General features: G+C 32.2%; 2 protein-coding genes across 2 annotated transcripts in view; one reads left to right on the plus strand and one right to left on the minus strand.

The window, feature by feature from the left end:
• Positions 1-14,038, minus strand: part of LOC124965308 (basic proline-rich protein-like) — a 48,581-nt gene that overhangs the window by 17,904 nt on the left and 16,639 nt on the right. The gene's annotated exons all lie outside the window — the stretch shown is intronic.
• The window catches only part of Ndufv2 (NADH:ubiquinone oxidoreductase core subunit V2), a 31,270-nt gene that overhangs the window by 10,741 nt on the left and 6,491 nt on the right, over positions 1-14,038 (plus strand). The window contains exons 2-7 of the mRNA XM_047526130.1: positions 5,483-5,548; positions 6,979-7,041; positions 7,123-7,239; positions 9,599-9,767; positions 11,137-11,246; positions 13,028-13,104. Coding sequence (XP_047382086.1) covers positions 5,483-5,548; positions 6,979-7,041; positions 7,123-7,239; positions 9,599-9,767; positions 11,137-11,246; positions 13,028-13,104 — 602 coding nt within the window. The remainder of the gene's footprint in view (positions 1-5,482; positions 5,549-6,978; positions 7,042-7,122; positions 7,240-9,598; positions 9,768-11,136; positions 11,247-13,027; positions 13,105-14,038) is intronic.

A 14,038-nucleotide genomic window follows, 5' to 3' on the forward strand; every position in this document is an offset into this window, starting at 1 on the left:
TTTTTTTTTTTTTTTTTTTTTTTTTAAGTATCAGTATTCCCAGAGACATTCTGATGGAAAACGAGTAGGACATGGAAACTGGTGTATTTATAGATTTGGTTGACTTTCTTGTTAAGAACTGTGAAAGGACTGAGATTTTACCCTGTCTCAGTTTCATGGATGCTGACAGGAGGCTCCAGGATCAGAGATGGAGGGCTATTACTACTATTCATGACACACCAGGCAGCATAAGCCTCATGTTCCTGTAGATTCTAAAGTCCCATGGGAGTGAGATGGAACAGCAGCTTAGATGAATACTTTGCATCCTAGCTGAGGAACTCTGGTCTTTGAAAACCCCAACTGTAAGAAAACTTGTTCCACCTTTGCCCAGGTCTGGAACAAAAACTGTCAGTGTTTTTGCTCAAGATGTGCAGAAGCCTGAAACTGATGGAATATATTCAACAAGCATTACTACTTTGTCCTTCCCTGGTTTCTTTAAGAAAGAAAGAAATGGGACTGGGGTTGTGGCACAGTGGTAGAGCGCTTGCCTAGCATGTGTAAAGCACTGGGTTTGATTCTCAGCACCACGTATAATAAATAAATGAATAAAATAAAGGTCTATCCACATTTAAAAAAATATTAAAAAAAAAGAAAGAAAGAAATGTATATGTTAATTTCAGTGGCAAGGAAGTAGATGATGTATTTTAGTCACCTAAAATACTATAATTTCACTAGAAAAAATTCATAGCCTTATGTGGATAACAAAAATAATTATGTGCAAATGCAAGAAATTCTCAGTAATTGTTCTGACAGATTCTTTGTTAAAGTCAGCTAAGAAGCACAGTTTTTAAAAGTCTGTCCAGTTTTAAAAATGCAGTTTGATTCTGTTTTCAGTTATTAAATGGTTTATCCTGTGTCAGCTAAGTAGATAATAATGCTTTAACTGGCTATATAGTACTTTCAGAAAAACATCATTATTTAAATATGAGGACAGTCTAGTAAGAAGATATCCATTCCTATTTTATAGGTACAGAAATTGAGGCTTAAAAGTATTAAGTGACTTGTGCAAAGTCACATATCAGTAAGCGGCAATCTAATCTCCCCAAACAAGCAGCCAACCACCCAACCTCTCCCCTTTTTCCCCCAGGAACTTAACTGTTTTTTTCTGACCTTCCTCAATCAGATCTGTATTCCATGAATCAGAATTTAAAACATTTTATTTTGAGTAGAAATATGTGCCTAACTCATGTGCTTATCCATAGTTACAAGTCAATGCCTCAAAAATAGATTTTCCAATGTGTCGCTACCTGTGCAGCTAAAGAACAGTTAAGATTACTTCTGTAATTTTTATTTTAAATGAAAATACATGATACATTCTGGATTAATGAGAAAGGGATCAAATATAGATCCCAAACTAAAGCTACATTTAGTCTTAGAGATTAGTTGTGTTTAATTTGATAGAGGGAGGTGATGTTTCATTTCATAATGGATGAATATTTTATTTTAAATGAGATTTTATTTTTCAGTTTGTATATCCATGCTGAATTGGAAATTTGGAAAACATGAGTATGATTTTGTTAATGTAACAGTGAGAGATAAAAAATTATTTATGGCCTTCCAATCTTTTCATTAGTATTTATATTCAATATAATTAAATAATATATGACTAAACAATATTTAATATAATTTACGCTGTTGTATTTTTTTTTTGTTTTTGTTTGTTTTGTTTAATGGTCATAGTTTCCAAATGAAATTGTGGCACCAATACTTTGTTTTCAGTGTCATTATTTTTAGGAAGTTGTTTTAGTGGCCTTTATTGGTACATACATAATTGTGGGATTCATTATGACATATTCATACATGCACATAACAAAATTTGAGCAATATTATTCCCCAGTACTCTTCTTTTCCCCTCCTGATTTGCTTCCCCTGTTGCTCTTTTTATTTGTTTATTATAATTATACATAAAAGTAGCATTTATTATGGTATATTCATAAATGCACATAGCCTAATTCTGTGGGTTTTGTTCTTTGGTACCTTCCTTTGCCCTCTCCACCTCCCTTTCCTTCTAGATTCCCTTCCTCTGCTCTGTTGGTCTCTCTTCTGTTTTTTTTATTTTTTTTTATTTTTTAGTTGTACGTGGACACAATATCTTTAATTTTATGTGGTGCTGAGGATCAAACCCAGTGCTCTACCACTGAGCTACAGCCCCAGCCCTCTTTTCTGTTTTCTTGAGATTCCTTTGTAGTTCCTTTTCTCTTTTCTCTCTTTTGCATGTGAGAGAAAACATTGAACTCTTGACTTTGAGTCTGTTTTATTTCATTTTGCTTATGTTCTTCATTTCCTTTTATTGACATACTTCCATTCTTATTTATGACTAAAACTCCATTGTGTGTGTGTGTGTGTGTGTGTGTGTGTGTGTGTGTGTATGTGTGTATATGCACTACATTTTCTTAAGCCATTTGTCTATTGATGGATACCTAGGCTGGTTCCACAACGTTGTTATTGTGAATTGTACTACTGTAAACATTGGAATGCAGGTAGCCCTATAGTATGCTGATTTCAGTTCTTTTGGATAAAGGCCAAGGGGTGGGATTTCTGGGTCATATGGTGATTCCATCCCTATTCTTTTGAGAACTTGCCATACTGAGTTCTGTAGTGGCTGTACTAATATGCAGTCCCCAACAATGTATAAGTGTTCCTTTCTCCCCACTTTCTCACCAGCATTTATTATTATTTATATTCTTGATTGCCATTCTAACTGGGATAAGATGAAATCTCAGTGTAGTTTTGATTTGCATTTGTTTAAATAAAAAAGCTGTTGAACAATTTTCAAATTATTTGTTGGCCATTAGTATTTCTTTTGAGAAATGTCTAGTTCATTTGACCACCTACTGGTTGTGTTTTTTGTTTTTGTGTTTGGTGGTTTTTGATTTCTCTATGTATTCTGGATATTGATGCCCTATTGGAAGAGTAGCTGGAAAAGTTTCTCCCATTCCATAGGCTCTTTCTTCATATTCCTGTTTCCTTTGTTGTGCAGAAGCTTTTTAATTTGATGCCATCCCACTTATTCTTGGTTTTATTTCTTTTTTTTATGTTGTATTTCTTGAGCTTTAGTAGTCTTATTAAGGAAGTTGATGTTTGTGCCAATATGTTGGGGTACTGACTCTTTGTTTTCTTCTACTATTTACAGTTTCTGGTTTAATTCATAGGTCTTTGATCCATTGTGAGTTGAATTTTATGCTTGGTGAGAGATTCAGATATAGTTTCATTCTCTGGATATCCAGTTTTCTCAACAGCATTTGTTAAAAATGCTATGGTTTTTGCACCTTTGTCAAGGATCAGATTGACTGCATCATTATAGGTTTGGCTCTCTGTCTTCTATTCCATTGGTCTTCATGTCTGTCTGTTAGCTACATAATATTCCAATGTTAGCATTTTTAATGTTTAGTAAAATCCTCCCTATGTTTCTTGTATATTTATAAGAAACATGGTAGAAGCAACATGTTTTTATGTAAATCTTATCCTCATTTTAAAATATTCTTTAGGATAAATTCCTAAAATTAGAATTATTAGGTTAAAAGATAGAAACTTTTAGTCTCTCCATAAGTTATACTAATTTGTTTCTCTAAAAGATTGTAGCAGAATTTCCCTAACATATCAGTATGCCTATATCTCCTTGTGTTTAACATGGAATTTTATCTTTAAAACAAATTCGTCAACTTGATAACTGAAAATGTTTTAAACTGAATGTTTTTAAGTACTAGTAAATTTTATAACTTTGAATTTTGTCAAATTTTGTTTATGATCTTTATTCTTTTTCTGATCTTTTTAAATACATGTATGATCTCTGCAGGCTGTCAACCTCTGTCACCAAATGTGTATAAGATGTGTCTTTTATAGTCATCAGCATAGTTAATAGATGTTAATGGGTAAACTCTCGGATGCAAAGGATTTATGGAGAACATAGGAGATGAATGAGAGAACAACCTATGAGTGGGTTAGAAGCCAATAAGCAGAATATGTTAGGATTCAGAAGTTAAGAGAGGATTGATTGTTTTCCTTAATATTACTCTTGCTTTATTCCTTCCTTATTATGAGATCCTTTCTCTCAGAATTTAGTTAAGTATCTCACTTACGTTGCTCAAACATTATTTTGATTTTTTAAACATTCTCAGCTGAAGTAATGGCAGTGTTTTGGTTAATTTTTAAAGTTTTATACATATGTTCTTATGGAATTATTTGGGAATTACTGCCTTAGTTTTATCATTATCTGTTCAGGTTCGGGACAGGCAAATTAGGGATCTAGGCATAACCTTGTGTTTAATTCATACATTGATCCTAGAAGCAATTTGAGAGAAACAGAATGAAAGTTTAAGAACCTACAATGAATGTCTCCTTGAATATGTGTCACAGTTTATCTTTTTTTTAAAGAAAGTTATATATTTACAACAGAAAACATAAAGAATGTTAACAGTTGTGTATCCACCATCTGCCCAGCACTGGATGAAACCAATACAGTTGAAATCCCCTTGAATGCCAGCTTTTGCTTAATGCCAGAGAATTTGTATCTCTCTTTTTACCCTTTCAGTTATCCTGGAACTGATATTTATCGTTCTCATGTCCCATATCTGCCTGGGTTTTTTTCTTGTTAATGAAAGCTTATGTTCCATGGAAACCTATTTCTTCAACTGAAATAATACTTGGACCTAGACAAAGGTTAAATATATTACTCCTGTTACTTTTAAATATATTACTCCTGTTACATTATATTACTCCTGTTACTTTTCTATTAAGTTTCATGTTTGATTTAATCCAATCTTTTGCCATATGTGGTATATAAAACTTAGAAATTATAGAATTTTAGAATAATAGTTGAATTACTTGGGGTGGGGAGGGCAGGAGCCGGGGGGCGAGGAGCAAGAAAGTAAAGAGAAATGAAATGTAACAGAATAATCATGTACCATTCAAAGCGGTTGTACCTTATTGATCTGCTTGGCATCATAAACAACTATCAGAAACTACTCATATGGCTGGAGTTTCTGAACTAATTTAGTTAAAAATTAAAAGGGAAGATACTGTTGACTCATTTGTATAGTGTATATGACTCATTTTGTACTGTATGAAAACATGTTTATGAATATCCACATTAAACGAAAACTGGTATCCAACTTGATTCAGACAGTAAAAGTGAAAGGCAGTAAGTTAAATGGTACATTAATTCTCCAAGTGCATGTCAGCAGTGTAGTAGAAAGAGTATATAAATCAGTGGACATGGGTTGTGGTCATGGTTCTTCCACTATTTATATATGACCTCAGGCAAGTTAATAACCTTGCCTTTGGATCTCCCATCCTTCTGCCTCTCATAAAATAGAGATCAGCAAGGGTGGGGTAGTAGACCATATCCTTAAGATCTTTTACGTAGAACTTGAAAGTATTTACTTGTGAAAAATTTCTAAGGTTTGTGATTTTTACTACATTTTCTTAACATTTTAAATTTCAGGGAAGACATATAAGGAATTTGCATAAGACAGCTGTGCAGAATGGTGCTGGAGGAGCCTTGTTTGTGGTAAGTAATTAGATTTCTTTGTAGTGGCAAGAGTTGGAAATTTGAATTCATTATAATATCTGAACTTGGCGTGTAGCTCAGTAGTAGAGTGATTGCTTAGTATGTGCAAAACTTTGGTTTTAATTCCCAGGATTGCAAAAAAAAAAAAACCCAAAAAGTAATGGTGTATGTTGACCATTGTTTGAATTTAAATATAACTGATTTTAATAAACTACATTTCAATAAATTATGGTTCTAAATAAACCTCTCAAATATAAATTGGCACTAGGGAAACTTGAAATAGGAATTTTGATTGTTCTTTGATGAAACTACTATGAAACCTCATTTGATTCTTATCACACTTTAGATTCTTTAAAGTGAGTTATGTTGGCTAAAGGTTCTGAGGCTTTACTTTGGGAAATCCCAAAATGGCACAAGTTTGAAACTCATGGATTTTAGTAATGTAGTAAATACATTAGCATTTGGTCTTCATAGTTTTGTTTCCAGTGTATGAACTCCCTAGCTTAGTTGGATAGTTCAGAAAGTAGATAATGTGTCTACTTTTTCTGACATGATGCAGTTTTCAGGGTTTAGTGTTTAAAGGCAATGCAGTAGATTTGTATGATTATTTAATGTTAGTGGTATAATAAGAAGCTTCCTGCTTTATCAGTGTTGTCTAAAAACATATCAAATTGACCAGATACTTAAAATTGTCAGAGTTTGTTTTCTTTCCTCTTTGTCCTTTTAAAAAGCAAAACTCTTGGAGTTAACTTCAAGAATTAAATTCTGTATTCAGCACATGTACAAAGCATTAATTGATGTGTTAATTTCAGTGTGACTCACTTAATTTCCTGTTGACATGCCATTTCATGTTAGTTTTTCAGTTGAACTTGCTCTGCTCTTTTAAGGAGAAGAAATAAAGCTTTTTGATGTGGGCTAGTTTCTGTTGTGGAAAACTTGTGGGGAAGAGATGGTGTTTTCATACCTCCCTAAAGCAGTTAACTTTTTTGACTCCAGATCCCTTTGATGCTGATTAATAACCCTCTATTTAGGAAAAACATACATATGTTAACACTCATAAATGTCTTAATTTCGTAAGGATTGCAATGATTGGTAATATTGTGGTAACCTAATTAGAAGATCTGATTCCCAACGAAGTTGGATAAAACTTTTTGACCTTTTGGTTTTTAAATGGAAACTACTTCTTTTAGCCTTTAATGTGTACTTTCTGAAACTTTGAAAATTTTGAACTTTACTGTCTTTATTTTGGTAATCATACTCATCAAATGTATATTTTAGTCATTCTTTTTGATGGATGGCTAGTTTGACATAGGTTCGAACTAACGTGGAGGGATTAAATGAACAATAATAGTATAATAATATACAGTGCTATTCACACTTTAGAGAGAATTTTGATAATTTCGGAAAACCTTTTCTTCTTCTTTGTGTAGCACAGGGATACTCCTGCGAATAACCCAGATATTCCATTTGATTTCACACCAGAAAACTATAAGGTATGACTAAATTAATATTATAATTAATTTATAAAATATTATCTTCCAGAGTATAAAATGGGATCTTTTTCTTTTATACAGAGGATAGAGGCAATTATAAAAAACTATCCAGAAGGGCATAAAGCAGCAGCTGTGCTTCCAGTCCTGGATTTGGCCCAAAGGCAGAATGGGTGGTTGCCCATCTCTGCTATGAACAAGGTATTGAATTCATTTTTGCTTTTGTTAGAAAAGGGGGGAGATTGTGTGTGGTGACTTTCTTATATAGAAATTACTGATAATCATTAGTGTTGGAATCTAGAAGTTTGGAGCTCTTTAGTCATTTATATGTTTCCTTGAACATAGTTATGTTTTTACTGGTTCCCTTAATATAGAGAACGGAAATGTAGTCTTCTATTCTTGCAGGAACTAGTGAAGGCATCATGGTGAAGGAGTCTTTTTTTTTTTTTTCTTTTCCTGTTTGAGGGTCATAATAAAGATAAAAGATCTCAAGTGTACATACTTTGGTATTAATATTCTGAAAAGTAATGTATTTCAACACTAGAATTATAGGAAAAAGTCTCACAATATGACCCTTAGTATTTTGCATCTTTGGCTATAGGCTATAATAAAAAAGTATATAATATGTGATATTTGTGTTAGGATCAATCTTATAGAAATGACATGGGTGACCCACTTAATATGAAGTTGGTCTACTCATACATATTTTAAGATTCATTTTTTTCTAATTGTTTTCAGTAATAATCCAAATTTCAGATTTACTCATATACTGTTTATAAAATAACTACATTTGTGTGATAATATGGTATATCATATAATTTCATTATTATGAGAATCACAAAACTATTAAGAGTGGAAAATATATTTGACTTAGAACTAAGAGACCTTTTTATTTGGGTTTACTTTCTCATCAGCAATAAAGTTTTTAAAGTAGGTTGATCTCTTCCAGTCATTAAGTCATTTCTAAATGACAGAGCTGGGGCTGAATTCATTTCCAATTCAGTTTATTTTCTACTTGATCAGCTATCACAGAAATTCTGTTGTACTTCATTCTTTTTATCACTTTCCAAACTTTTTATTTGGTCACAACAGTTAGGGTAGACTGTCATATTTATTTGGCGAATAGAAATGTCCTCCACTTATCTAATAGAATTTAGAAATGAATTCTAAATGAAAATTTTTGTTTTGGTTGAGTGATTGCTAATACTGTGTAGACCTTTATGTTTTTTTTTTTCTTTATGAAAGTAGTTATAAAGCTAGTTTAATTAAGTACTATCCTTAGTAAATACTTTTTTTTTTTCTTATCTTAATGTTTTTTGGGAGTTACATTGTTTTTAAAATTAATATAACCTACTTTCTAAGTAATGATTTAAGTATATATTTCTAATCATAGTTTTTGTTTACTTGCAGAAATTTCTGTTACCAATAATGGCAAGCTTATTAGAAGTCTTGCTGAATGGCAAGCTTAGCAGAGCAAAATAAAATATGTAAGAAACTAATATGAGAGCATTTAAAACATAATGTCCTATTTAGAGTTAAATATGTGTGAGGGAGAGACAGGAAATACAGAGACTAAAACTAAGGTTCTTTCTGTTTTACATTTGAGACTTTTAATGTACTGTGCTACCTTCCTCCTATCCAAGAAACATTCAGCCTACAAAATAAAAGAATCCAGAAGCTCAGTCATTAGTTTGTTAATAGTAACTAAAGTGTAGGGAAGTGTGCAGCAGAATTCCAGGGGTAGCTTTTCAAATTAGACAATCCGGGTCTTCCTTCAGATTTATTGAAGCCTTAGAAAAGTCGAAAGATTATGGATGTTATGTCACCTAGAAAGTTAAAGCCAGAATTATAGTCATGATAGACCAGCCCTAACTAACAGCTACAAAGCCTTGTTTTCCATACAGACTTGCCCTAAGAGGTGTGCTGTGCTCAGAGAATGATCCCCTTAGTCTTAAAACCTAAAATCACAGGTATTTTCTGTCAGTTCCTTGATGTGAAGGTTGGGAAGTACTAGTCTATAAGACCTGGCTTTGTTAAAAAGTATTGTGATATGAAATAAAAGTAGTGTTTTGTATTATCCTGAAAAGAGGTGTGTATCTACACATAACATAGTAGATATATAAAATTTTAAGTTTTATATCTAAATGTAGAGATATATAAACCATTGTGGACCCATAGCGACCTTTTTTCTTTTGCCCTACTTTTTGCATACATACATATCTACAGTGACATCAGTGCCTTAAAAAATTAATGAAATGGTTTAAATTGCAAAATGTAAGAGTTTGAAATGATCAAAGTAGAAATTCATAATAGTGCAGTATCCTTCTGAGGAGCAGGAAGAAGTACTATAAAAACTCTGTTAGGTACTCTGGACTCTGTGTGGTTTAAGTATAAGTTGTTTCTAAGAATTCCAGAGTTTTTATCACAATTACTAGATACAAGTATGTTTCTGCTCCTGAAGAATTTTTGTTTTTACTAAATTGAGGCAATATTAAAATTACATGTTTTACAATATACCAAATAAACACATTATCTTCTTAAAATTTTCCTAATATTTTAGGTTGCAGAAGTTTTACAAGTACCTCCAATGAGAGTATATGAAGTAGCAACTTTTTATACAATGTATAATCGAAAGCCAGTTGGAAAGTATCACATTCAGGTTTGCACTACCACACCTTGCATGCTTCGCAACTCTGACAGCATACTGGAGGCCATTCAGAATAAGCTTGGTATGGAATGTATTATATCTAACTATTATTTTAAAAAACAGAATTGTTTTTCTAGATTTGATGTATCTCTACCTAAATTTTCCAATTTCTCCCATCTTATGGGACCTTTATATCCCTAATAAATTTTTGTCTTACTGTTGTTTGCCTACCTTCATTCCTTTTATTTTGTGCCCTTAATTTTCAGCTTCAAAGCTGAGTTTTTATCCTTCCTTCCATCCTTCCTTTTTTTTTTTTTTTTTTTTTTTTAAATGTTTAGACAATGTCTAACTAAATTTCTTAAGGCCTCACTAAGTTCCTGAGAATGGCCTTGAACTTGAGATCCTCCTGCCTTGACCTCAGGAGTTGTTGGGATTATAGGCTTGTGCCAGCATGCCTGGGATTTTTTACCTTTTCTATTTTAAACATCAAGTATTTTTGTAAAGCTTTCTAGAAGCCCTGAATTTCTTCATTGCCTAGAAAATTATTTCCTTTATTTTATGATAGCAGATAGTACATAAAAAAGTGAATGTATTGTCTGTGTATTCTACCAAAGATGCCATGGAGTAAATAGGATACAAACATAGTAATAATGCTTCCCAGGATGGGAAATTTAAAGCAGATATTATTACAGCAACATTTACAAAATAAATGGGTGTTTTCCATACAAAATTGCCATTGCTGCTTTTGTATATGTGAAATGAAGTTAAAGTATCTTTTATTTTTGTTATTAAATATAGTATTTACATGTTGTAAAAATAGTTGGACAGTATTGAAGTACAGAAAGCAGAAAAACTTAAGTTGGCCCCATATCCCAGGTATAAATTCTGATAACTGGTATATTAGTTACAGATTTTATAACTTTTTATTATTCGGTACCTAAATGTACATAAACTGTTTGCATAACTTGTCCTGTTGTTTACTGAAGTTGTTTATAAGTAGAATTGCTAGGTCAGATTTTGCCATATTTTCCTACATTGCTTCTCCTAAATTTTCCTCACTTCCTTAATAGTCTTTGACAGTGGGGCTTTTCTGAGTCTTTGCTAATCTCTTAGTGTGACTGTAATATTAGCAGTTTAGTTATCACAATCAGAATGAAAATAATGCATTCTTACACATTGCTACATAATAATTAACACTGGAAATGAGTTCCAAAATTTGATTGTTTTTAAAGAAACAAGTCTACTTAAGAAATCATTGATTGCTAAAATTAGAGGTTTTTCCTTAAAGAAATTCAATGCTCTTAAATACTTTTTGTATACCTCTATAATATTGTGGGGTTTCTTCACCCTCCTTCTCACCCTGCTTAAACCAGATTGTTACTATGTTATAACCTCACAGTGTATAACCTATATTATGCTCTAACCTCATAGTGATCATTTATATTTTTTAGGAATAAAAGTTGGTGAAACTACACCTGACAAACTTTTCACCCTTATAGAGGTGGAATGTTTAGGGGCCTGTGTAAATGCACCAATGGTTCAAATAAATGATAACTACTATGTAAGTATTCCATTTTATGTCAGCTAAAGTTCTGTGATGTCATATTTAAAATATTTAAAATTTTTGTTTTATACCTTTCAAATGTTGGTTTCTGAATTATTCATTTAAAAGAAACAGCATTAATACCTAGAAGGCTTTAAAAAATTACCTTAAAACATTTTTGCATTTTCTCCAGAAGATAATGACAAATTTTAAAGACTTAAAATTATGAAAAATTTAATTTTTTACATACAAATACAGATAACCTTGGCGTAGCAAGTAAGACTTCATAATAAGATTTTGCCAAATTTACTGCAGATTTTATTATTAATCATCATTGTCATAAAAATGAATTACATACCAAGTGAAAAACTCTTTCTCCAAATCCTATTCTCTTCATCTGCAGAGATTTCCATTATCATATTCTTTTTCTGTATATGTATGCATCCATACTAATATAATGTTTGTTTTAAAAAATTTTAGAGAAAATGGTAGCATACCTTTCTAAGTACCTTTAACCTGGATCTCACAAACACTGATATTTTTTATTTCGATTTGTCTTTGACCTAAGTTTTTTTAGAAGGGTTCTTTTTTTTTTTTGGTTGTAGGTAGACACAATACCTTTATTTTATTTATTTATATGTGGTGCTGAGGATCAAATCCAGTGTCTCACATGTGCTAGGTGAGCACTCTACTGCTGAGCCACAACCCCAGCCCCTAGAAGGGTTCTTAATATTCAAATGTGTGTAATTTTCTAGTTACCATTTTTAAATTGCTTGCTCTCTTAATTATATTGCTTATCATTTGTGATGTCTTGTTAGCTTGTATTTTTTAGAAATCTGTTATGGAAATTCTTTGAGGTGTATTTTGAAAATAGGTCTTCAAGAAGCGATTTACTTTGCTTCTCTCTTGCTTATTGAAAGAACCCTCCTCCCCAAACCCCCATCACTTTTCACCCTAGCCTTCCCCATCCCCCAACATAAAACACTTCAGACTCAGTTTTTGTGGAACAGTTTAATTTCTAGTTTATCCTTATATCGAGGGTACAGTTGTTGGGATCTTAACTGTGTAGTTTGGGTGGTCTCAGATTCTTATGGGCTGGCCTGGAGTTTTGCTGGTTTCTTCTAGGATTTGAAGCCAAGTTTTCTTGGTGCTCTACTTATCTTCTTGGGTTTTCATTGAAGTTTTGGCCTCTGGGTATTTATTTCTCAATTTAAATAGGCTAGACAGTCAAGGCTTTGTATGAAACAGTATAAGCCTAAACACGGTAGATTACAAAAAGCTTTGTCTAAGAAACAAGAGATTCTTTCAGTTAGTTAGTAGTTATATCTTTAGTGATAGATTTTAGACACCTACTTGTAAGTTACAATAATAACTGGTACAGTAACTATTTGTATCTCACTGTTTCTTTAAGAATATAATATTTATTGGTCTTGTGCCTTGGTGCACTGTTCTTCATGTATTTTCTCATTTAATCCTCAAAAGCAGGTACAGGTTGGTTTACAAGTAAGAAACAAGCTTGACAAAGCTGAGTAACTTGTGGAAGATTACTTGTCAGTGGTGGAGCCAAGATTCCAATGCAAGTGTTTCACTTCAAGCATACTCTGTTTTGCCTCTTCAGCCTTATCTCTTGCTGCATGTTACATTTAGTAATATGTACTCTACATTAGAGTTATTCAGTTATTGCTATTTAGGTATAACTATCTTCTGATCTGAAAGAGATAGTAAACTAAGTGGTATTGGAGATTTACACAGGTTGAAGCAGTAGAAGTAATTTCAGTGACTGCTGAAATTTTTTCTAGGAGGATCTGACACCAAAGGATATTGAAGAAATTATTGATGAGCTCAAAGCTGGTAAAATTCCAAAACCTGGGCCAAGGTATGCCTTTTATTAATATATATATATTTATATATATGCTTTTGTTTATATATCATAAGTTTTAATGACTACATAAATTTATATTTCATGTAAACTTAATTTTAAAAATTTTATACCCTAAGCAGGGATTTTGGCTATCTAAATCTGTCATGTAGAGCAAGAATTTTGATTTTCTAAAATCCTATCAGATAATCTGAATAAATTTATAGAAAGGGAAAATTTACAACAAATAGACATCTGTTCTGTTGAAATGAGTTCATACTGTTAAAAGTTTGACCTAAAGTCTGGCTCTGTGTACAATTCTGTCCTTCAAATCAACACAAGATAATTTTAATACTTATTAAATAGCTGTTTTCCTCATATCTTTTTGTCAGATGAATGTCCACAGTTCTTTCATTATTCTTCCTTATGTGACACAGTTTTGGTTTCCCATTTCTGTGGGATTTCTAGTTGGTTCATGTCTTCAAAGTGATATTTAAACTGATCACAGTACAGTCATATGCCTCATAATGACATTTTGCTCAACAAGTGATCACAAAAGCAATGGTGTGGCTCCATAAGATTAAAATGAAGCTGAAAATTTTCTATTAACTAGTATTTTTACTACATTTTTTTCTATGCTTTTATATGTTTAGACATAAAAATATGTTTTATAGTTGCATATATACAGGTTTGTAGCTTAGGAGCAGTTGGCTATACCAAACAATAAAGATATGTAGGGTAGGTATACATTAGGCTATCTAGATTTCTGTAAGTACACTCTATGATGTACCTGAGTAACAAAATTGGGTGATGATGCATTTCTCAGGAACTGTCCTTAAACAACACATAAGTGTATTTGATTTGTGTACTAATCAATATAGAGCACTGTCAACTACCTCCTTTGTTCCAGATACAATAATGTAACCTAATTACATCAACTCTTATTTCAGTT

The sequence above is a fragment of the Sciurus carolinensis genome, chromosome 15 (genome assembly GCF_902686445.1).
Source record: "Sciurus carolinensis chromosome 15, mSciCar1.2, whole genome shotgun sequence".
In the NCBI taxonomy this organism is placed as follows: Eukaryota; Metazoa; Chordata; class Mammalia; order Rodentia; family Sciuridae; genus Sciurus; species Sciurus carolinensis.